Source organism: Salvelinus alpinus, chromosome 13 (assembly GCF_045679555.1).
Source record: "Salvelinus alpinus chromosome 13, SLU_Salpinus.1, whole genome shotgun sequence".
NCBI lineage: Eukaryota > Metazoa > Chordata > Actinopteri > Salmoniformes > Salmonidae > Salvelinus > Salvelinus alpinus.
In genome coordinates this window covers 5,181,394-5,207,238 of record NC_092098.1, presented here as the reverse complement: position 1 = coordinate 5,207,238, position 25,845 = coordinate 5,181,394, and the positions used below count along the sequence as shown (strand labels likewise).

The 25,845-nt window shown below is 41.9% G+C and overlaps 1 protein-coding gene, 1 long non-coding RNA gene and 1 pseudogene across 2 annotated transcripts; 2 read left to right on the top strand and 1 right to left on the bottom strand.

The window, feature by feature from the left end:
- On the top strand, nt 1–2,798 carry LOC139538012 (interferon alpha-13-like; annotated as a pseudogene).
- A 4,187-nt stretch (nt 2,799–6,985) lies between these two features.
- On the top strand, nt 6,986–9,296 carry LOC139536844 (interferon a3-like). The gene is made up of 5 exons (XM_071337500.1): nt 6,986–7,597; nt 7,801–7,875; nt 8,001–8,150; nt 8,674–8,766; nt 8,981–9,296. Exons 1-5 carry the CDS (start codon nt 7,463–7,465, stop codon nt 9,074–9,076), a joined length of 549 nt encoding a protein of 182 aa, XP_071193601.1. The 5' UTR covers nt 6,986–7,462; the 3' UTR covers nt 9,077–9,296.
- Nucleotides 9,297–17,235: 7,939 nt separating this feature from the next.
- Nucleotides 17,236–18,608, bottom strand: LOC139536653 (uncharacterized). The gene is made up of 2 exons (XR_011667364.1): nt 17,878–18,608; nt 17,236–17,631 (listed from the first exon to the last, which is right to left on the bottom strand). It is a non-coding gene; the product is annotated as an uncharacterized lncRNA (long non-coding RNA).
- Between the last annotated feature and the right edge of the window lie 7,237 nt (nt 18,609–25,845).

Genomic DNA, 25,845 nt, shown 5'->3' with positions numbered 1-25,845 from the left:
ATGACCCTCCAAGAGATCAAAATTATAATTGTAACTACATTTTGAAGCCATACGGTGTTTGTTTAGATGTAGTTTCAAACAATGTCATAAAAAAGTACATTTTGGGTTCTGTTGAAGTAAGACAGGTGAACGAAGCTCATGGAGGCATTTAAAAGTTATATATTCTTCAAGAGTCAATAGGTAGCCTGTGTATCATTAATTTAAAAGTCAAAATGGGATGTAGCAAATCGCAGAAATGTCCCCTTTAGCTAAGCATATCCAATACGATGAAAAGTAGTATTATAAGGAATTAGGATGTAGTTTTTTTCTTCTAAAAAGCCTACTTTAACGTTATCACAGGAACACATTGGCACATTGGTTTATTTATAGGAATATCCCTGCTAGTCTCTCGAAAGTAATAAATAGCCAAATGATAATGTTAGCCTCATTATTCAGATACGGACGTCATAAAATGCTGGTTAATTTCTATTTAATCATCAGTTATTATCAAGAGTTTAATTCAAATGTATAGACATGAATGGGATTAAAGACAGAAGATCCAAACAGAACGAGATCATATTAAATCATCATCTCTCACTCCCTCTCTCTCACAGACACACACACACCCACACACAGCGAGAGAGAGAGAGAGACAAACAAACAAGCAAATAGCAGTTTTGTGATTAAAAAACAAACATTGTAGTAGGCCTCCCCTTAGTCCATAAAAGTTAGTTTAATATTGGTGTTGATGAATGGGGCGGTAGGTAGCCTAGTGGTTAGCGCGTTGGACAAGTAACCAAAAAGTTGCGAGATCGAATCCTCGAGCTGACAAGGGAAAACATCTGTCGTTCTGCCCACCGAATGAGGTAGTTAACCCGCTGTTCCTAGAACGTCATTAAATATAAGAATGTGTTCTTAACTGACTAGCCTAGTTCAATGAAGACATTAAGAGATCTACTGCAGATCATTGTATAGTTAAGAGATAGTTGTTCTTTTTCCCTGTCTTTCTTAGAAACGTTTGAAAGAAGTTTCACAAGGCCAGCTATGAGTAACTTCTTTTCAACCAACTTAGGATAACGTGTCTCCCATGAAGGAACACTCGAAACACGATGAGAGAGAAGTGGAGCACAAGGAAAGAGAAATCCGGTCTTGCGGTTCACTCGGCAAAACTTTCCCAAATTCATTCATTTTAACACTTAATTTAGCGAGACACCCTTTCACTTTTTGTACATCCTTTCAATCCTCGCTATTTAAATTCATCCGCAGATATGGGATCAGAACACAAACCACATTCACACTGGAGGAAATTTGCAATATACTGGCAACAGGTGAGTCAACAATATGCTATCATTTGATAATTGCTTCAGGATACAAATAATGAATTGTTTCCAGGATTATATTCAACTATCAATTATCATCTGCTGCAGATCATCTAACTACAATAAGAATGGCACGTCACTTGGATGAGCGCCTTCCTTTGCCTTGTGCAAGTTTGCTCCATGCCCATGCCTTGCCATCTACAAGGACAGCTGGTGCGAATAACCCACAACCTACTGAGAGACATGGTACGTTTTTTATATTGCTTTTGTCTTGAGATGATTATCCAACTATGTTCAACTGAATAGCTCAACGTGAATGCTGTGTTTTCTCTTTCTTTCAAGGGGGACATTTTCCTCTGGAGTGTCTGCAGGAGAATGTCTTCATGGCATTCCCAGCCACCGCATTTGCAACCTCCGGCGCATCACAGGTAAGAGCAAGCGAGCACATCCAAGTGTTCTTTACAGCATGACAGAGTATTTGCAACCATTAAAAAGTAGATACCTTTAAACTGCCATTTATGTTATTTGAAATTATTGTTGTTGTCCGTTTCAGTTGAGCAGCAGTGGTGCTACGGCTATTTATGAGACATTGAAGAACATCGACACATTGTTTGGAGCTGACGACCTGCCTACTAAAGTGGGACCAACAGAAGTTGGAGAATTTTGAAAATATTGTATACCGCCAGATTGAAGAGAGCAAATGTGTGAGTTACTATGCCAACACATATCGCTTAACTGTTTAATTGTGGCATTGTGGCATTTTTATTATTATTCATCGCCTGCCTTTTTCTTTCTGGCAGATGATGGGCAGTGTGGATACAAGTGATCATCTCATCAGGGCAGAAGGACTGAATACTAACTTGTGAACATTGCAGCAGTCCTAAAGAAAAGGTAGACTATAGGTTAAACACAAATAGACACATTGTCACGTTCCTGACCTGTTTTCCTTTGTTTTGTATTCATTTTAGTTGGTCAGGGCGTGAGTTGGGTGGGTTGTCTATGTTTGTATTTCTATGTTGGGAGTTTGTGTTCGGCCTGGTATGATTCTCAATCAGAGACAGCTGTCAATCGTTGTCCCTGATTGAGAGTCATACTAAGGCAGCCTGGGTTTTCACTTGTGTGGTGTGGGTGTTTGTTTCCTGGTGTCAGTGTTTGGGCCACACAGGACTGTTTCAGGTTAGTCACGTTTGTTGTTTTGTTAAATTGTAGTGTTTGTTGGTTTTCCATTAAATCATGAATACTTACCAATCCGCATCTTGGTCCGATCCATGCTCCTCCTCGTCTGAGGAGGAGAACGACTACGACAGCCGTTACACACATTGTTTTCATAATATCTGTACACTGGACAATATTACCCTACATTGCCCTACCAGTTTATTTATATTTTAACAGAATTTCAGTTACTGCGCCTGGGAAGTGGTTCGAAAAGAGCTCCTGTTCACACTACAGTTCATTCTGGAACACAACTCTGATAGCCTTCTGTGGGCCAACAGAACATGAATTTGAACTTGCAGAACTTTTTTACAATTGTGTTTGACAATTGTGCTTGATTTTAAAAGCCTACTATTCTACAATCACGTAACGTGCAACGTCAAACAGCAATATTATTCATGTATGTATTTATTGATCAAGGTTATTTATTTATGTAGGCCTATTTATGAATTTATTGATGTATCTATTTGAAAATCATCAAATGTTAAGTTAATAAACATTTGTATACTTTTAAATATTATTAATCTGAGTGTTCATTCTGTAACCCAGTCTGTCGATGTGTGAACATTCATATTTGTATTAAACATGCTCAGGACATATGGATGTCAGTACAATTAGTCCTTTAGCCTACTAATCCATTAAGGAAAGACCTAGAAACAAGTCAACTGTATCTTCTCAAAATGTAGTTATATTCAAAAGCCTTTTTTCAATTAAGTGAGTTTTAGCACTGGACAGTGCGGGCCTGTTTTGAACGTTGTACTCTGGGCTTCAATACGAATTTATTTGTTGATAGGCATACAATGTTGTTCTATCAATGCCATGATCAGTTAATTTTTATAGAGTTTCATAGGATAAATGCTTAATATAAAGGCTGCATAATCAGAAATCTACATCTCCAATTAACGTCGTCATCATCACATCACCATCACCATCATTCTATGAGACTATATATCCATGTTACTTTCCTACTCATTCACATTAGGCCAAACTCACACATCATCGTCATCATTTTCGTCGTCTTGGTAAGCGCCTAATAAAGGCTAATCTGGGGCAAATACTCTTTTATCATCCAGAAATAAACAAACTGTATAAAGTTGGAATTTACCGAATCAATGTAGTAAGAAGGAACCGCAAGAGAGACAATGAAAAGTAAAGCCAATACCACCGCAGGTTACTCTCGATTTTAGAGGCGGGTCGGCTTTAGCCTTCATTCAACACTATCAGTCACTCTGTCAATAAAATATGTTTTATTTCAAAGATGTGCTTTATTAACACTGAACGGGGCGGCAGGTGGTTCGAGCGTTGGACTAGTAATTGTAAGGTTGCAAGTTCAAATCCCCGAGCTGACAAGGTACAAATCTGTCGTTCTGCCCCTGAACAGGCAGTTAACCCACTGTTCCTAGGCCGTCATTGAAAATAAGAATTTGTTCTTAACTGACTTGCCTAGTTAAATAAAGGTAAAACATCTTTTTTTTAAACAGTCATGCTTCAGATTGAACTACCACATTAAAGGAAAGTCCCAATAGACTTGACGTTTGAGCCAAATGTGATCGCTGTGCCTTGCCTATTGAAACAAGTTTCTGGTTAACCCTACACAGAATCTGAAAAATGTGGTGTGCAATGTCCACAATATTTACCATGGCCCTCATTTGCTAATATAGAGCCCTGCAACATTGTATAAATAGGCTACTGTTTTATTAGTTTTCATATTCAATTTTGCCTGCTGAATTACTGCTTTCTGACCTCATGAAATGCATTGCTACAATGCAATTCTCCGCAAAGACATGTATGAAAACTGTTAACTTGCTGGACAAAAAACATTCTTATTCATTTCACAATAGCATAATTAAGAATCACCCACTGAAAAGTTGGGCTTATAAAGGGAAGCGGAAGTCTGAACCATGCAGCCTTCTTCAACACAAAGGAATGTTTATACCTCAACGTTCAGCGGTACCAGGGTTAATTATATAAGATGGACAACTTCATCATTATTATATAAGATGGACAACTTCAACAATGTAGGATTCATATCGAATCAAAATTAAGATCATCGGTTGTTAATCATTTCGAAAGTCTGTTACACTTAAATGACATCAAAATAAGCATGGCTGTATTGAAATAGTTGAGTATCTGCCTGACTCTGTTCTGCCGAGGCACAGCAGACTCAGACCGGTGCAGGTAGACGCAGTTTATGCACCAATCCGCTAAATGTTGCTCAAGTCCGCTCTTTGGTGAACACAATTTGATGCTCAATACATCTCATTATTAGGCCTACATTTATTTTATTTCATTATAACACATTTAATGTAACCAATGCTTTCACTATCTGTACCACAACGTTTAATGTAAGGTTACTATTCCAACACAGTTCACTTTTTGACATTGATATGACTTTATTTCAGAGTGGACAATTTCCAGCTCTGTGTCTAAAAGAAGTCGAGCGCATGTTTCCAGAGCATGTTTACAATAACACACAGGTAGGACACACTTCAGTATCATATAGCAATATTTTGATAGCCTAAACTATAGTATATGATTTTTTACAATGTCAAAATGATAAATTGGAAGTTTAACCATGAAATGTATGAGACACCCTAATGTCTAAAACCCTGTTTTCTTTTATACAGGGCGAGGACATCTCTGTGGTTGCATTAGAGGCTTCGGGATATATGGCTCAATTATTTCATGGCCTGACTCCTGTCACGTGGAACAAGGAAACAAATGAACCTGTTCATAAACAGATGACCTAGCTAAGTTAACAAATTAGAGGGATGGGTAAGTATGATCCCTCATGGTGTAGCCTAAGCTATATTTGTGGGGCAGACAGTAATTGGCACAGGTTTTAAATTTGATTTAAATCAACAACAAAAAATGGTATCATGTTTTCAGAACTTTACCTAATACGTAACTAATTCACTGACCACCATTTTATATTGTCTCCAGGTCGGGTGTGGTGTTGGGGCATCCTCTGGAAATGGAGGGTCAGTTACTTCTGGTAACATGTCATGAAAACATATTTCGACAAGCTGAACACCACCTTGAAACAGAAGGTGGGTCCAATATTAAATGTCGTCGAAAAGAGGCTAAATTAATCACAGTAAAAGTTCTAGATCACCACAAATCGGATGAATATTGCTTCCACAACTCACATGTGAAACATGGAACTTCCAAACGCCGTTTTAGTCGACGGATGCGTTGGCGCTGCACCTGCTGTGGTTCAGTTGACTTAAAAATGAATGTATTGTATGAGCTCCAAGAACACAGCGCATGCGCATGTGAGATCGTGGGGTTTAGGTTCGCTTCAAACTGGTGCAGTTTAAAAAAATTCCACGACAGCAGAGTCAAGCGGTGACGAAATCAACTGCAGAGTCAAGCAGTGAGGAAGAAGCGGTCTGTTGGACAAACCACATTTTCATCATTGGAGACATGTGACATGTACCTGAGGCTGGCTAATAGATTGACGGATGATATATTTACTGACTGACTGATTTATGTACATGTGAAGGCAATGTATTTATTTATATTAAAATTAAATGAAAAAAACATACATCAATTATCATATTGTTTGTATTCATTTACATATTCAGTCATCCATGCATTAATAGAGTGACTGGTAGTGTTGAATGAAGACTAAAGCCGCCGCCTCTAAAATCGAGAGTAAAGTGCGGTGGTATTGCGGTGGTATTGCCAGCATGCAGGGGATTTACTTTTCCTTTTCTCTTATGCGCTTCATTCTTATTAAATTGATTCGGTAAATTCCAAGGGGTCTTTTTAAAGTTTGTTAATTTTTGTTTAAAAAAAGAGTACATGCCCTAAATTAGCCTTGACGACCATTTGTGAATTTTACTGAATGTGAATGATGATGATGCTAATGATGGTTATAGCTATATTTTTCCAACAACAAAAAATGTACCATGAAAATCCCATTCAGATATAGAATCATAGGATGATGATGACGTTAATTGGAGGTGTAGGTTTCTGATTATGCAGTTTTATGTTAATTAAGTCTTTATATTAGTTTACCTTGTAACAATGAACTATCTGATCATGGCATTGATTGTTCATGATTGTTGGCCAATCAACAAATTAATGATTATTTTCAAACTTGAGATGAAATCCACAGTATTTGTGCAGTCAGTTAATTACAAATGTTGTTAAATTGGTCAACAGGTTTATTTGGCAGCCTACAGTGGTGGTATGAAATAAATATATTACATCTGCTCATTTGTAGTGCATAGACTCCACTATGCTGCTGTTTTGAACTGCATATTGCCTATAAACAGATAAATTCATGAAAGACTGAATGGATTTTAATAAAATGTGTTTTTATTTTAAAGATTTGCAATATTAACACTGAACAGTAATGCTTCAGACGACACTACCTGATTAAAAGAGAGTCGACAACAGACTAAACGTCTGTGAGCAAGAATTGATCTCAGTGTTACTCCTATCAAAAAACCTTTCTACACAGAATCTGAAAAGCTACAGCATATTTATACTAAACATGGCCCTCATTTCATAGGAGAGATCCATGTACCATTGTATTATAGAAATGAAAAATCAGCCATGGTTTTCTTAGTTTTTAATATTCAATATGTCCTACATTTTAACAGTCTATACCTGCTGAATATGTTGGCATGAAATGCATTGCTCCAATGCAATTCTCTACATATGAAAACTGTTAACTTGATAGGCAAACATTTTCTGATTAGTTTTACAATAGCATAATTAAGAATCACCCGCTGAAAATTGGGGCTTATAAAGGGAAGCGAAAGCCTGAACTACGAAACCCTTCTTCACCACAAAGGGATTTTGACACCTTTACGTAGCGATACTTGTGTTGTATAAAATGGGCAACTTCAACAGTCTAGGTTTCATATCAATCAAGATTAAGATAATCCGTCTTTATTCATTTTTAATAGCTGTTCCATTCAAGTTCTTATAAAAGAAACATGGCTGTATTGAAATGGTTAAGCATTTGCCTGACTCTGTTCTGCCAAGGCACAGCAGCACCAACACCTTGCAACTGGACGCAGTGTAGGTTGGGGAAGCTGAACGACGTGAGCATAGACCTGCTCTCAGATATGGTGAGGAATTTAAACTGCACCAGTCCGCTATTTGGTGTGCACAAATTGATGCGCAAAATTCGCAATGATATTCTAATTTCTATTTTGCATTATAGCACATTTTATTGTTAAGCAATGCTTTCACGTTTGAACAACATTGTTTCATTTAAGGTTACTATCACAATATAGTTTACTTCTTGATATTGATATGAATTCTATTTCAGGGTGGACTCTTTCCACTTAAGTGTGCAGAAGAAAACGTCGAACTGTTTCCAGAGGATGTTTACAAGAACACAGAGGTAGGATACACTTCAGTATTTTGATAAACTAAAGTACAGTATAACTAAAGTACAGTGTGGTAAATTGGAAGTTTAACCACTTCTTTAGACACCCAATGCCTAAAACCATGTTTTATTTTATCCAGGGTGAGGACGTCTCTGTGGTTGCATTAGAGGCTATGCGATATGTGGACCAATTATATAACAACAGTCTGACGTCTGTCACGTGGAACAAAACAAAACTTAACCAGTTCCAAAACGTCATATATCGTCAAGTTCAAAACTTAGAGTTATGTGTAAGTATGATCCCTCTTGTGTAGTCTATAGGTTATACGCTGAGTGTACAAAACATTAGGAAGAACGGCACTTTCCATGACATAGACTGATATAGACATGACATAGAGTGTCTTTCACGGGAGTATGCTAGTAGGTGCCAGGCGCACCAGTTTGAATGTGTCAAGAACTGCAACGCCGCTGGCTTTCTCATGCTCAACCGTTTCCCTTGTGTATGAAGAATGGTTCACCACCCAAAGGACATCCAGCCAACATGACACAACTGTGGGAAGTATTGGAGTCAACATGGGCCACTATTGCCGTGGAACACATGCCCTGACGAATTTAGGCTGTTCTGAGGGTAGAACGGGGTGCAACTCAATGTTAGGAAGGTGAACCTAATGTTGTGTACACTCAGTGTATTTTGGGGGCAGACACTCGTGGGCATTGGTATTTACATAATTTATATACTACAAATATTTTTGTATATATTTCCATAACCGTCTCAGAATTAATGCACTCACCAGCATTTTATATTGTCTCCAGGTCGTAGGTGGTGTTTGGAAATCCTCTGGAGATGGAGGCTCGGTTACTCTGAAAACATATTTCAACAAGCTGAACACCGTCTTGAAAGACAAGGTGGGTCCAATTTCAAATGTCCTCAAATAGAGGCTAAATTAATCTGAGCAAAAGTTCTAGATCACCAGAAATAGGACACATTTCAATGCCACAACTCACATATGAAACTTGGAATTGCCCAGTGCCGTTTTTATGTAGATGGATGCGTTGGAGCAACATCACCTGCAGTGGTTGAGTTGACTGAAATAAAATGTATATCTTGTACGCTCTCCAGGAACACAGCGCATGCGCATGGGAGATTGTGCGAAAGGAGATTCGCGAAAACTTGGTGCAGTTCAAGAAATTCATTGACAGCAGAGTCAAGCCGTGAGGAGAACCACAGAATCATCATTGGAGACGTGACATATTCCTCAGGCTGGCTAACAGATTGATGGCTGATATATATACTGACTGACTGACTGGCCGGCTGCTAGATTGACTGAATGACTGATTTATTTATTTATATATATTGGTAGACTGATATTTATGTGTACACTATGTATTTATTTATTCGTGTTTTATTTATAATACAATTTAATAAAAAATTCATACAACTATTCTCATATTGTTTTCATTCACTTATATAATTAATTCATGCATTCATGCATGCCTGCATTCATCCATTCATGCATTCATTTTTTTATAGACTGACTTTCTAAAGGGGAACTCTGCAGTTCAAACAAAACCAAAGCACACTCAAACACTATTTTTGTAAATAGCTGAGAGATGGGGTTGAAAAAAAGAACCACTGTCACAGAACTATGGATGCAAGGAAGGATTATCCATGAAAACACAATTCTAGTTTTATCTAAATTTTGAAGATATACAGTGGTTGTTAATATTTGCATTGTTTCAACCAATGGTGTAAAACACGTTGGCACATTGGTTTGTTGTGTTGCAACATAATCTCACACTCAATTCGTGCAAATATGTACGAAAAGTATTTTGCATATTTCAAGCACTTTTATGCGTTTTTGTGTGAAAAGATACGCATTTTTGTGCTACTTAATACGTAGGGAAAGACACTCATTTTTGTACGACTTCATTCATTGGAACAAACTTTTTCGGGGTCAAACTTTGGAACAATCTTTTGAAAGTTATTTGAGCAATGCTTGATGAGCAGCTGTCTATTTTTTGTCCCACATATTTTTATATAAAAAACCAAACGTGATAACAACCAAATATTGTTAATCAACCAGGTTGTCACCAAAATAATTATATTATAATAGAAGCCTTACATTGTTTTTTAATTTTTATTAACACCTATAACCTTTTCTATGCTTGTTTTCTCTTAATTCTTCAGGATTCTGGTGTATTTGGAGTCAGATAAACCCTTTGTTTTCATGTAGGCATCAGTAGGCCTATAGAATTTTCTTCATAACGCATTTCATAGTTTGTGGAGACGACAATCCACAATTTTCTTCATTTATTCTTTAACTTCTTAGGGCTACAATTGTCTTTATTTATTTATTCTTTAAGGGTTTTTCTTTATTTTTACTATTTTCTACATTGTAGAATAATAGTGAAGACATCAAAACGTTGAAAAAACACCTATGGAATCATGTAGTAACCAAAAAAGTGTTAAACAAATCAAAATATATTTTAAATTTGAGATTCTTCCAAGAAGCCACTCTTTGCCTTGATGACAGCTTTGCACACTCTTGGCATTCTCTCAACCATCATCATTAGGTAATCACCTGGAATGACATGATGCCAGACGATAGGATTGAAATTCCCTCCTCCGACATTGCGTATCATCATCCCCATCTGCAAACAGTAGCAGACAAAATTCCAGCTGTGGACACAGACGCTCCCATCCTCCTGATCTTAGGACGAGACATCTTAAGGCTACACAAGGTGCAAGAGCAAATCAATGGGCCCCACAACATTCCTTATGCATAGCGACTCGACCTCGGGTGTGTCATCGTGGGTGAGGTCTGTCTTGGAACGTCTCACCGACCAGCCAGTGTTAACGTGTTCAAGACAAACATACTTCAAAATGGTCGCACATCCTATCTGAGCCCTTGCCCTGACTTCATCCAGGTGAAAGAGAACTTCAACAGCATTGCTCAAAAACACATCTCTCTCTCCACAGTGCACTCGAGAGATCCAAGCACAACTGTGGACACAGACAGCCTGGGATGTTCCGTGTTTGAAACACAAGACGATGATAAACCAGCACCATCAGTGGAGGACAAAGCCTTCTTGGACATTATGGACGAACAGGTTTTCCAGGATGATGGAAACAACTGGGTGGCTCCACTACCCTTCCGCCCCACTAGAACTTCCTAATAACAGGGAGCAGGCCATGAACCGTCTCACATCACTTCGCAAGACTTTAGACAAAAGGCCTGAAATGGAACGTCATTTTATTCTTCCTCTCCCCTTCCCTCCTCTCCCCTTTCAACGGAGCCTGGGACTTTGCTGGAACCTGGAAACAGACAGCTTCACATTCCAGGTGTCCCACAATGAGAAGCCTTTTACTTGGAGAGGCATCCTGTCCACAGTGAATAGTCTTTATGACCCCCTTGGGTTCGTGGCTCCAATAACAATGCAAGGTAAAGCCTTAATCAGAGAACTCTCTTCTGACCAGAGTGAGTGGGATGCCCCTCTTCCCCCAGAAAAAGAAGATGAATGGAAAATGTGGAAGGAATCTTTGATGGAGTTGGAACATCTGTATATTCAGCAGACCTACATCCCAGTCTCCTTGTCTACCACTCAAAGAAGAGAGCTGCACATCTTCTCGGATGCCTCTACAGTAGCCATAGGAACGGTAGCCTACCTGAGAGTTATTGACTCGGAAAGGTCAATGCCATGTTGGATTTATCTTGGGGAAATCAAAATTGTCCCCTCGACCGGCCCACACTATCCCACGCCTAGAACTGTGTGCGGCTGTGCTAGCTGTTGAGATGTATGAACTGATCAGAGACGAAATGGACATTGATGTAAATGTGGCCAAGTTCTACACAGACAGTAAGATAGTTTTCGGTTACATCCACAATGTCACCAAACGATTCAATGTGTATGTTGCCAATAGGGTAACTCGCATCAGGAAGTCTACCCATCCAGATCAGTGGTGTTATGTAAACACTGACAGCAATCCAGCAGACCATGCAACCAGGGCCATACTAGCTGCGCTCTTAAAGCACACCAGTTGGTTCTCAGGTCCACCTTTCCTGACCCAAGCAAACTCAAGTGAGCCTGAGACCATCAATTTTTACCTTGTAGAGCCTCACGCAGATGCAGAGATTCGACCAGATGTCACAGCCTTCGCCACTCAGGTTTCTGGAGCTCAATGTGGCTCTCATCGCTTTGAGAGGTTCTCAAACTGGAAAGCTCTCAATCGAGCCACAGCACGACTCATTCATGTTTCCAGATCCTTCCATGAAGGTGCGGACGACACCAACTACAGAGGCTGGCATGACTGTAATAAACCATGAAGTACAAGTGAGTTGTCACAAGCCACAACAGCAATCTTTCACTGTGTGCAACATGAAGCCTTCAGAGAGGAATTCAAATGCCATGAAAAGGAAAAGAGTTCCCAAAACAAAGTACACTCAAAAAGCTGAACCCAGTGATTGATGAGGATGGGTTGCTGAGGGTGGGAGGCCGCTGATCCTCTGCCGACATGTCACAAGACGAAAAACATCCTCTCATCATCCCACGGACACATCATGTCACCACTCTGCTGGTAAGACATTATCACGAGCAAGTGGCTGACCAGGGCCATCATTTTTCAGATGGAGCTCTTTGAGCAGCAGGCTTCTGGATTATTGGGAGCAAACGTCTGGTCTCTGGTATCATCCACAAGTGTGTCACCTGCTGCAAAGTTAGAGGGAGTTTAGTTGACCAAAAGATGGCTGACTTGCAGGCAGACTCACATCTGAACCACCATTCACCAGTGTTGGACTTGATGTGTTTGGACCATGGAATGTCATAACTCGTCGCACTAGAGGTCAGGCCAGGTCGCAGTTGGAAATGAGAACTTGTTCTCAACTGGCCTACCTGATGAAATAAAGGTGAAATAAAAATAAATAAAAGAGGTGGTTGTGCAGACTACAAGAGCTGTGCGGTACTCTTTACATGTATATCTACTAGAGCAGTCCATATTGAGCTCATCGAATCCATGTCCACATCCAGCTTCATCAACACACTGAGGCGTTTTTTCTCTATCCGTGGTCCAGCAAAAGTGTTACGCTCTGATCGAGGTTCAAACTTTATAGTTGCCTGCAGGGAACTGGGAATTGAAACAACGGACTCAGAACTGACTAAATACCTCTCAGACAAGGGATGTACTTGGATATTTAATCCCCCACACTCGTCTCATATGGGTGGTTCTTGGGAGAGTATCATTGGGGTTGCCAGACGTATCCTAAATGCTATGCTGTTTCAGACGGGCACCACTCGTCTCACACATGAGGTCTTGAGCGCTCTTACATCTGAAGTAATGGCAATAACCAATGCGAGACTCCTAGTGTCAGTGTCAACCGACCCTGACATGCCTGCCATTCTCACATCCTCAATGTTACTGACACAAGAGACCAGGACTTCCTCAGCCCCTTCTGGATACTTCAGCATGAATGACCTTCATGGAAAACAGTGGAAGCAAGTCCAGTGTCTCGCTGACACCTTTTGGAAAAGGTGGAGACAGGAGTACCTGACAACGCTGCAGAGACGCAGAAATGACACATGTAAAAGTGGGAGATGTTGTCTTATTGAAAGACAGTCAGCCGCACAGAAATGACTGGCCAGTCAGGCTTGTGGTCAAAACCTTTCCCAGTACTGACAAAAAGGTTAGGAAAGTAGAATTAAAAATTGTCAAGCAAGGGGCTGCTAAGGTGTTTCTGAGACCAATCTCAGAGATTGTTCTTCTTCTTGTTGAAGCATCCTAGAGACAAAATATAAAAATAAAGGACATTATTTGTTTCTTGATACATGTTTTATTATATTAGTGGCACAATTTCAAAAACCAGGCGGAGAGTGTGCTGCCATTCTGTTAGAATAGAACAACAGATTATTTTATTACAGTGGTTAATATGGATTTTCATTGTGTTCCATGGTGTTTATTACCCCCTAGTGGAGCTTTCTGGTACTTAGATTGTACGGAAACAGGAAGTAGAGTAGAGCAGTCGTTCTGCACGCAGAGAAGCAGCTAAGAACAACGCCACGGTGCTGTTTTTTCAGTGCAGTTATTTCTTGTCACGCTTCAGCCTCGGAAAATATTTGTTTGTAAATTCGATTCAAGCATATTGCTAGTGATGATAATCTTGTTATTGATAGAATTGCTTACTTATCAATGTTAGTTGGTTGCATATACTCACACAAATTGCCTTTCATGTATGCCGTCAGCTGTATTAGTTTGCTCGTGTGTCATGTAAACGAATTGAAAACATACAACAGTGTAGTTTTGTTACTGTTTCTAGTGTAATATGCTTTGTTATTGTACAGAGGTGTTTGCACATTGTTAGAGTAATGAAAGGAGTTGGCTATTTGCTACTTATATGGTAATTGGCTATCTGGTTTGGTATCATGCCAGATACATGGTACCTTTGCACGTGCTTTGTATTTAAACGTTTTCAATATATTCATTCAAGAAAAGTCTCGCCTTGGGAGTTTTATTTTAGACTTAGTTGTTAGCTATCTGAATAGAGAGACTGAAATGAATGAAATACCCTAATCCTCAGCTATGTTCAATGTTCAGCAATTTCCAGTGACAAATGCTCAGTCTGAAGCCATAAGGCTATGGGTATCACAGCCCTATAGTAATAATACAAGTTATATCATCTAAAGGGGTGTATTTACAACATATTTATAACATGTTGGGCAAAGTGGTATAGGAGAGTCTGACATGACCCCTAACTTGAGTTCAGTCTTCGCCAATGAGAACCATAGCTTCGTATTTCATGACTGGAAAAGGCCTCGATTCTACCCATATGATGTGGATCATTGTCAGGTTATTTGATACAGTGCACTCGTAAAGTTTTCAGACCCCTTGACTTTTTCCATATTTTGTTAAATTACACCTTATTCTAAAATCAATTAAAAAATAAAATCCTAATTTATCTACAAAAACACCCCACAATGACAAATTGAAAACAAGTTTTTAGGCATTTTGCAAATGTATTAAAAATAAAAACAGAAATACCAAGACTTCCGAGAGCTTGCTGCCCGGCCAAACTGAGCAATCTGGGGAGAAAGCCCTTGGTCATGAAGGTGACCAAGAGCTCGAAAGTCACTCTGACAGAGCTCCAGAGTTCCTCTGTGGAGATGGGAGAACCTTCCAGAAGGACAACCATCTCTGCAGCACTCCACCGATCAGGCCTTTATGGTAGAGTGGCCAGACAGAGGCCACTCCCCAGTAAAAGACACATGACAGCCAGCTTGGAGTTTGTCAAAAGGAACCTAAAGGAGTAAGACCATGAGAAACAAGATGATCTGATCTGATGAAACCGAGTTTGAACTCTTTGGCCTGAATGCCAAGCGTCACTTCTGGAGGAAACCTGGCACCATCCCTACAGTGAAGCAGGGTGGTGGCAGCTTCATATTGTGGGGATGTTTTTCAGCGGCAGAAACTGGGAGACTAGTCAGGATCAAGGGAAAGATGAACAAAGCAAAGTACAGAGAGATCCTTGATGAAAACCTGCTCCAGAGTGCTCAGGATCTCGGACTGGGGCTTAGGTATACCTTCCAATAGGACAACCACCCTAACCACACAGGCCAAGACAACACAGGAGTGGCTTCAGGACAAGTCTCTGAATGTCCATGAATTGCCTGGCCAGAGCCTGGACTTGAACCGATCGAACATCTCTGGAGAGACCTGAAAATAGCTGTGCAGCGACGCTACCCATCCAACTTGACAGAGCTTGAGAGGATCTGCAGAGAAAAATGGGAGAAACTCTCCAAATACAGGTGTGCCAAGCCTGTAGCATCATACCCATGAAGACTTGAGGCTGTAATCGGTGCCAAAGGTGCTTCAACAACGTACTGAGTAAAGGGTCTTAATACTTATGTAAATATGATATTTCAGTTTCAAATTTGTAATACATTTTCAAACATTTCTCGAAACCTGTTTTTGCTTTGTTGTTATGGGGACTTGTGTGTAGATTGAGACAACAACAAAAACAACGCTCAGGAAATATTTTGTAGTTTTTTTGGGGTAGGCACAAAACTCCCTCCATACTTCCATTACTTTTTATTTTTACCAGCACTGGTTACCTTCAGATGAGTCCTGTGACATTAATGGGGTTTAGAGCAAAATGAGAATCTCCCTTTTCCACAGTGGGGTCACATTAGTTTGTAGCCCAAACGGTTTGGACGCTACAAACAGAAGTTGGCACATTGATGGTACCGACATCAGACAAGTCCTGTGACACTTGGGGGTCGTAGAGCAAAAGGGAGAACATCATCATATCGTGTAAGTCTCCCCTTTCCATAGATTGGTAATTTTCCCCATCAGGAAACTGAAAATATTTGGCATGGGGCCCCCACACCTCAGTCCAGCTGCACCACAGAGAGCATCCTGACCACTTGCATCCCTTCCTGGTATGGCAACTGCTTGCATCTGACCATAAGGCGCAACAGAGGGTAGTACATATGGCCCAGTACATCAAGTTTCCTGCTATGCAGGACCTACATACTAGGCGGTGTCAGAGGAAAGCCCAAGAAATTGTCAAAGACTTTAGACACCCAAGTCATAGACTGTCATCTCTGCTCCTGCACGGGAAAACTGGTACTGTACTGGAGCTCCAAGTCTAGGACCAAAAGGCTCCTTAACAGCTTCTACCCACAAGCCATAAGACTGCTGAACAATTAATAAAATGGCAGAGTGGACTATTTACAGCGAACCCCCCCCCCCCTCCCCATTTGTTTTTACACTGCTGCTATTCGCTCTTTATTATCTGTGCATAGTCACTTTACCCATACCTACGTTTTTTTTATTTTTTTTATTTCACCTTTATTTAACCAGGTAGGCAAGTTGAGAACAAGTTCTCATTTACAATTGCGACCTGGCCAAGACAAAGCAAAGCAGTTCGACACATACAACAACACAGAGTTACACGTGGAGTAAACAAACATACAGTCAATAATACAGTAGAAAAATAAGTCTACATACAATGTGAGCAAGTGAGGTGAGATAAGGGAGGTGAAGGCACACCATGGTGGCGAAGTAAATATAATTAACAGTAAATCAATGAACTCAATGAGTTCTGCTGAGCCACCTTGTCACTCTAATCACCACAGAAACACAGCACACCTCTTGATTAAGGTGTGTAACAGAAATGATAGACCGTGTGACATTCAACTACAAATTGAAAAGGTCATTCAATTGTCATAGCGAACTGTAAATCATAACAAAACAAAACGTGGCTCTGAAAGATATTTTTGATTTGAAAATGCCATGTTTCGTTTATGCACATCACTACACTATCTTTCAGAACAATCACTGTCAAATATTTTTCACAAGCTGAGGGTGAATATACACACGAGGGAGAGATTTAATTCGCTTTATTTATGTTACCAGACTTATCTCCGAGAAATATAGGAATTCACAATCACCGTTAAAAACAATACAGGCACTATAGGGAAAGGTCAGTTGAACATGAGAGAATGAGAGGTACAGAATCATAGGTCCAGTTTCGCACTTATCACGACAAACCAAGACCAAGAGAGAAATTAATTGAGAAATTAATAGAAAAATACAGAAATACGAAAAGAGAAATGCCAACGTACTGGTGTGGTAGTGGGTAGCCAATGGTGTGGGCTGGAGCCAACATGGTGTGGGAACCAAAGGGCTGGTCAGTCCTCGTCTCCTCGTCTGGCATCAAAATGGAGTCAGGCTTGGTGGACAGAGTAGGCCGGCTCTTTCAGTGAAAATACAGCAGGGACCTGGGACAACACACACATAAATTGTTACAACCACATTGTGAACAGAGCAAAGAGTCTGTCTGACACCCTTAAACCAGACACACACACACACACACACATTCACACACCCAGACACACATGCACATACAACACACAGTCACAAACACATCCCAACGTCAGTATACCCAAAAAATAGTTCAGAAACTACTAGCGAAAAAAGCCCAATAATAGCAGCATTGTTTTAACAAGAGAATATCGGCAAATCACCGGCTGAAATTGAAGCAAAGATACTGTCCCCCTCTTTCTTTCTTCCTTCTTTCACCCTCCTGTCCTGCTGTCCTATCCTCAATAACAGGGGTACAAAACCCAAACCCCCAAGATGGAGTTTGAAAAAATCTACGGCGAGCTAGAGACGGCGTAAGGTTGAATGCAGACGGTGAGATGTGGTCGAGGAGGAGCTGTTGTAGCTGCTCAGGGCTGGCTACAGAGAAAGTGGAATTTGTGACCATGCAAAGGAAAGGGTGGTGTTGTCTTTTTTTTTTGGCGCTGCTTCATTCTGCCTGTTTTTTTTTTATCCCAGCAGGGTCCTTGGCTGCGGTTCTGACTCTCCTTAGCTGTGCCAAAACGTTGGACGTTTCCTTTTGTTTTACACTCCCCTGAATTGAATCGAACAAGGGGATGACAAAAAGATATCGCCTCGAACAGGCAGGGGAAAAATGTACCCAGAAATGTTCAAAGCAGAGCGAAAGTTAGAGAGGAAAAGAAGGGGGAAAGAAAGAGAGACGGAGAGAGAGAAAAAGCGAGTGTGAGAAGGTACAAGATCAAAAAATAATAGAAGCTTAACAGAAGATTGAGGAGAGAAAAAAAAAAGAAATTTCGAAGGAAAGGTGAATACTGAAAAGGACTGCTTTTCACACCGGACTTTTCTCTGCAAACATGTCTCCCATCTCTCCCCAAATGCGAGCGAGCCAGCTGCCTAGTGAGTCTTCTCACCTCTCCTCCGCCCTCTCCATAACAGAGCAGCCCTCGCCTCAGCCCCAGCCTTTCCAATCTACGCCACGTAGTGAAAGACATAGAGAGAGAGAGAGAGAGAGAGAGAGAGAAGCGGCCACTTTTCTCTCCCCTTTCCAAAATGGCTGAGGGCCGGGGCCGGACAGAGACAGAGGGAGAGCTACAGCTAGCGGAGAGGGAGAGTAGCGCTTGTCACGAGAGGGCTGTCTCACCCCGCCTCACCCCTTCTCACCCTGCTGCAACAGAGCAACTCTCTCTCTTAGTCTCCTTCCTCACACACCCTTTGTCCCATTCACTCACTGTCAGGCCAGAGCAATGGCGCACAGTTGTGTCGTCACCCCGTAGGAAGAAGCCTTGGTCAGCCTGGACCAGCCTGCCATGCAGGGAGGATGCTGCAAGTAGTGCCAGTAGTGCCTGGCTGTATGGTGATGCTCGAGTCTGGCAAAATATTATCTGCCTATCTGGTACGCGGTCTGGCAGTTCCATCTAGCTAATCTCCTCCTGATGCAGTGATATGTATTTTCTGGCTGGCTGGTTTTGTGTCTCTCTGTCTGAATGTATGACCCATATCTTTAACCTTTTCAATATTATTCAGGATATGAAAATCACAGAGATTCTGGATCCAGAGGGAGTCATTTCAGTGTCGCACGTGCTAACACCTAATTTCTTCCCGATGTTTAGCGGGGATATATTTACCAAGCTGATGAAATTTCGGCTGATACACATTTTCAAAACACAACATTGATACAAAAAAAAATGAAAAAAATTGTATTAGTAATATTTTTGCGTTCTCTCTGTTTTGGTTTGGCAGTAAATTTGTAGCTGCATGAAAACATGAAAATTGCAGACTAGTAGGCTAGGTTATTGTTCATCCACATTTTGGACATCTATCAATTATAAATGGTCCGGCATTTTAAATGACTACCTCAAGACCTTAAAAATCCCATCTGTGTAGTGCTGTCAGCCAACCCATTTCAGTCTATTGGAAGGTATCTTTATATGTCTGAATGTAGTAACAAAAATGTTCTGCCAAAGACCCTTGCCTTGACAACTATTTTGTATTGATGGAATTTTTCCAAATTAATTATGCTCCAGTCCTTACAATGAATAGGCCTGAATTTAAATTATATTTTATGACAAAATGTATGTACCCTACCATACACAAACATTATTTTGAACAGTACGCATGTGGCCTGGTCTAAAATAATAACATTGAAATGAATAGGAAAATAAAATGTATTTTTGTACATACCCCCCCCTCCCCCCTTCCATCCCACCAACACGTGAAATAACCTATTTTAAAGTAGTGTCAGGGAGAAGCTGTGTAAATAATAATGGGAACTCTCTCTTTTCTGCCTGAGTCTGCTGTCTGAGCCCTGCCAAGGGTCTGCTGTCTCCTCTCTTCCACAGCCACAGTCTCAGCCTCAGCCTCACACAGCCACCACTTGAATCTCAATGAACACATTTGACTTTCAGGACACACATTGCCAAGTCCCCTGGCTGGCTGTCGCAGTGCCTAGACTAAGTCCCAAATGGTACCCCATCCCCCAAAGGGCCCTGGTCAACAGTAGTGCACTATATAGGGTGACATTTGGGAAGCCTAGTCTACATGGAGAACTAAGGCCCTCTCTGGAGCAGCCGGGGGAACAAAGAGGGAGGCAGACGAAGCAGACATGGGCACAACCCCAGACTAAGGCCCCATACAGCACCCCCTAGAACATGCCAGAATCCCCAGAGGACAAAGGCCAACACCCTTCTGGGGAGAGGGGTGAGGAAGCAAGGGAGAGAGGATAACAGACAGACATGGTAGGCATAACCCCATACACCACTGAACCCCAAGAACCCCTGAGAACCACCCAGAACCCACAGCTAACAAAGACTAACACCCACCAGGACCCAGCCAAAGTCAATCAGTAAGGGAGAGAAAGAGAGAGAAGTAGAAAAGAGGGGTCAGAGACCCAAAATATCATAATCACTAGGAGCAATGAGTAATATACTGTAATATATTATCATATATTGTGCAATATATGAAATACCAGTGCTAACATGAGAATGTAAAAATTGGGCAGCAGTAGTCCAAAATCCTTTACAACTTATGCTAACTGTCAATGGGAAACCAGAGTGACTTACAGGAGCAATTAAGGTTAAGGGCCTTGCTCAAGAGCACATCAACATATTCTTCACCCAGTCAGCTCGGTGATTCGAACCAGTGACCATTTGGTTACTGGCCCAATGCTTTTAACTACTACACAGATATAATGTAAGAGCAGATAATGTACAGTGTAACGTGGAGCAATTATGCTGTTTCTTTAAAGCAGTCTTGCGTTCCTCTTACAGTCTTGTGTCCCAACTGGCATCCTATTCCCTATATAGTGCACCACTTAGGACTGATGAGTGCAGAGAGGTTTATCTTTGTTTTCCAACATGTCTCTCTGGGCTCTGAACTCTTTGTTCTTTCCGGTAACTGATGAATCATGTCCACCGAGGCCCAGAGAGTGAACACACTGGTTACAACCACATAATAGAAAACAACCGCGTCACAAAGACAGGCAGACGCACAAAGACTAACGAACCATCACTCAACCAGGGAGAGGACGGTAATAAATGAAATAAAAATAAAATATATATACAGTGGGGAGAACAAGTATTTGATACACTGCCGATTTTGCAGGTTTTCCTACTTACAAAGCATGTAGAGGTCTGTAATTTCTATCATGGGTACACTTCAACTATGAGAGACGGAATCTAAAACAAAAATCCAGAAAATCACATTGTATGATTTTTAAGTAATTAATTTGCATTTTATTGCATGACATAAGTATTTGATACATCAGAAAAGCAGATCTTAATATTTGGTACAGAAACCTTTGTTTGCAATTACAGAGATCATACGTTTCCTGTAGTTCTTGACCAGGTTTGCACACACTGCAGCAGGGATTTTGGCCCACTCCTCCATACAGATCTTCTCCAGATCCTTCAGGTTTCGGGGCTGTCGCTGGGCAATACGGACTTTCAGCTCCCTCCAAAGATTTTCTATTGGGTTCAGGTCTGGAGACTGGCTAGGCCACTCCAGGACCTTGAGATGCTTCTTACGGCGCCACTCCTTAGTTGCCCTGGCTGTGTGTTTCGGGTCGTTGTCATGCTGGAAGACCCAGCCACGACCCATCTTCAATGCTCTTACTGAGGGAAGGAGGTTGTTGGCCAAGATCTCGCGATACATGGCCCCATCCATCCTCCCCTCAATACGGTGCAGTCATCCTGTACCCTTTGCAGAAAAGCATCCCCAAAGAATGATGTTTCCACCTCCATGCTTCACGGTTGGGATGGTGTTCTTGGGGTTGTACTCATCCTTCTTCTTCCTCCAAACACGGCGAGTGGAGTTTAGACCAAAAAGCTCTATTTTTTGTCTCATAAGACCACATGACCTTCTCCCATTCCTCCTCTGGATCATCCAGATGGTCATTGGCAAACTTCAGACGGGCCTGGACATGCGCTGGCTTGAGCAGGTGGACCTTGCGTGCGCTGCAGGATTTTAATCCATGACGGTGTAGTGTGTTACTAATGGTTTTCTTTGAGACTGTGGTCCCAGCTCTCTCCAGGTCATTGACCAGGTCCTGCCGTGTAGTTCTGGGCTGATAACTCACCTTCCTCATGATCATTGATGCCCCACGAGGTGAGATCTTGCATGGAGCCCCAGACCGAGTGTGATTGACCGTCATCTTGAACTTCTTCCATTTTCTAATAATTGCGCCAACAGTTGTTGCCTTCTCACCAAGCTGCTTGCCTATTGTCCTGTAGCCCATCCCAGCCTGTTGCATGTCTACAATTTTATCCCTGATGTCCTTATACAGCTCTCTGGTCTTGGCCATTGTGGAGAGGTTGGAGTCTGTTTGATTGAGTGTGTGGACAGGTGTCTTTTATACAGGTAACGAGTTCAAACAGGTGCAGTTAATACAGGTAATGAGTGGAGAACAGGAGGGCTTCTTAAATAAAAACTAACAGGTCTGTGAGAGCCGGAATTCTTACTGGTTGGTAGGTGATCAAATACTTATGTCATGCAATAAAATGCAAATTAATTACTTAAAAATCATACAATGTGATTTTCTGGATTTTTGTTTTAGATTCCGTCTCTCACAGTTGAAGTGTACCTATGATAAAAATTACAGACCTCTACATGCTTTGTAAGTAGGAAAACCTGCAAAATCGGCAGTGTATCAAATACTTGTTCTCCCCACTGTATATATATATATACAGTGGGGCAAAAAAGTATTTAGTCAGCCACCAATTGTGCAAGTTCTCCCACTTAAAAAGATGAGAGGCCTGTAATTTTCATCACAGGTACACTTCAACCATGACAGACAAAATTAGAAAAAAAAATCCAGAAAATCCCATTGTAGGATTTTTTATGAATTTATTTGCAAATTATGGTGGAAAATAAGTATTTGGTCACCTACAAACAAGCAAGATTTCTGGCTCTCACAGACCTGTAACTTCTTCTTTAAGAGGCTCCTCTGTCCTCCACTCGTTACCTGTATTAATGGCACCTGTTTGAACTTGTTATCAGTATAAAAGACACCTGTCCACAACCTCAAACAGTCACACTCCAAACTCCACTATGGCCAAGACCAAAGAGCTGTCAAAGGACACCAGAAACAAAATTGTAGACCTGCACCAGGCTGGGAAGACTGAATCTGCAATAGGTAAGCAGCTTGGTTTGAAGAAATCAACTGTGGAAGCAATTATTAGGAAATGGAAGACATACAAGACCACTGATAATCTCCCTCGATCTGGGGCTCCACGCAAGATCTCACCCCGTGGGGTCAAAATGATCACAAGAACGGTGAGCAAAAATCCCAGAACCACACAGGGGGACCTAGTGAATGACCTGCAGAGAGCTGGGACCAAATTAACAAAGCCTACCATCAGTAACACACTACGCCGCCAGGGAATCAAATCCTGCAGTGCTAGACGTGTCCCCCTGCTTAAGCCAGTACATGTCCAGGCCCGTCTGAAGTTTGCTAGAGAGCATTTGGATGATCCGGAAGAAGATTGGGAGAATGTCATATGGTCAGAAGAAACCAAAATAGAACTTTTTGGTAAAAACTCAACTCGTCATGTTTGGAGGACAAAGAATGCTGAGTTGCATCCAAAGAACACCATACCTACTGTGAAGCATGGGGGTGGAAACATCATGCTTTGGGGCTGTTTTTCTGCAAAGGGACCAGGACGACTGATCCGTGTAAAGGAAAGAATGAATGGGGCCATGTATCGTGAGATTTTGAGTGAAAACCTCCTTCCATCAGCAAGGGCATTGAAGATGAAACGTGGCTGGGTCTTTCAGCATGACAATGATCCCAAACACACCGCCCGGGCAACGAAGGAGTGGCTTCGTAAGAAGCATTTCAAGGTCCTGGAGTGGCCTAGCCAGTCTCCAGATCTCAACCCCATAGAAAATCTTTGGAGGGAGTTGAAAGTCCGTGTTGCCCAGCAACAGCCCCAAAACATCACTGCTCTGGAGGAATGGGCCAAAATACCAGCAACAGTGTATGAAAACCTTGTGAAGACTTACAGAAAACGTTTGACCGCTGTCATTGCCAATATAACAAAGTATTGAAAGTATTGAGATAAACTTTTGTTATTGACCAAATACTTATTTTCCACCATAATTTGCAAATAAATTCATTAAAAATCCTACAATGTGATTTTCTGGATTTTTTTTCTCAGTTTGTCTGTCATAGTTGAAGTGTACCTATGATGAAAATTACAGGCCTCTCTCATCTTTTTAAGTGGGAGAACTGGCACAATTGGTGGCTGACTAAATACTTTTTTGCCCCACTGTATATATTAGTTAACGATATAACCACAACATCCAGAGATTTCAGAAGTGAGAAAAAAATAAAACATTGTGAACCTATGACCAAAAAGTTAAGAATAGCTGGTCATGAGATGGCAAAGCTGTTAACTAGCTAGCTGCCTACTTAACAACCAAATGACACGCAACATCTGTTTGTAGCGAAGCTGTAACGGCTCTCTTTCGGTGAGTGAGTAGACCAAGGCGCAGCGGGTGATGAATACATAATGACTTTATTGTAAGACGAAGACAGACACGAAATACACTTGACTAAATATACAAAATAACAAAACGAACTAGACAGACCTAAACTACGAACTTACATGAAACGAAGAACACATGAACAGGAACGACCGAATGAACGAGACGAGACAGTACCGTGTGGTGCAACAAACACAGACACAGCGACAATCACCCACAAACAAACAGTGAGAACAACCTACCTTAATATGACTCTCAATTAGAGGAAAACGCAAAACACCTGCCTCTAATTAAGAGCCATACCAGGCAACCCAAAACCAACATAGAAACAGCAAACATAGACTGCCCACCCAAAACTCACGCCCTGACCATCACACACATACAAAACAACAGAAAACAGGTCAGGAACGTGACAGAACCCCCCCCTCAAGGTGCGAACGCCGGGCGCACCAGCACAAAGTCCAGGGGAGGGTCTGGGTGGGCATCTGACCACGGTGGTGGCTCAGGCTCCGGACGCTGTCCCCACACCACCATAGTCACTCCCCGCTTCTGTATCCCCCTCCCAATGACCACCCTCCAACTAAAACCACCTAAATGAAGGGGCAGCACCGGGATAAGGGGCAGCACCGGGATAAGGGGCGGCAGGTCCTGGCCGAGGGACTCTGGCAGGTCCTGGCCGAGGGACTCTGGCAGGTCCTGGCCGAGGGACTCTGGCAGGTCCGGGCCGAGGGACTCTGGCAGGTCCGGGCCGAGGGACTCTGGCAGGTCCGGGCCGAGGGACTCTGGCAGGTCCGGGCCGAGGGACTCTGGCAGGTCCGGGCCGAGGGACTCTGGCAGGTCCGGGCCGAGGGACTCTGGCAGGTCCGGGCCGAGGGACTCTGGCAGGTCCGGGCCGAGGGACTCTGGCAGGTCCGGGCTGTAGGGCAGCTCACGACTGTAGGGCAGCTCACGACTGTAGGGCAGCTCACGACTGTAGGGCAGCTCACGACTGTAGGGCAGCTCACGACTGTAGGGCAGCTCACGACTGTAGGGCAGCTCACGACTGTAGGTCAGCTCACGACTGTAGGGCAGCTCCTGACTGGCTGGCGGCTCTGGCGGCTCCTGACTGGCTGGCGGCTCTGGCGGCTCCTGACTGGCTGGCGGCTCTGGCGGCTCCTGACTGGCTGGCGGCT

Bases quoted from the DNA above. Each gene is read 5' to 3' on its own strand.
- LOC139536844 (XM_071337500.1), top strand. From the start codon at position 7,463: ATGGCTGTATTGAAATGGTTAAGCATTTGCCTGACTCTGTTCTGCCAA. The intron at 8,151-8,673 runs GTAAGTATGATC...TATTGTCTCCAG, and splicing joins TTCAAAACTTAGAGTTATGT to GTCGTAGGTGGTGTTTGGAA. The intron at 8,767-8,980 runs GTGGGTCCAATT...TACGCTCTCCAG, and splicing joins ACACCGTCTTGAAAGACAAG to GAACACAGCGCATGCGCATG.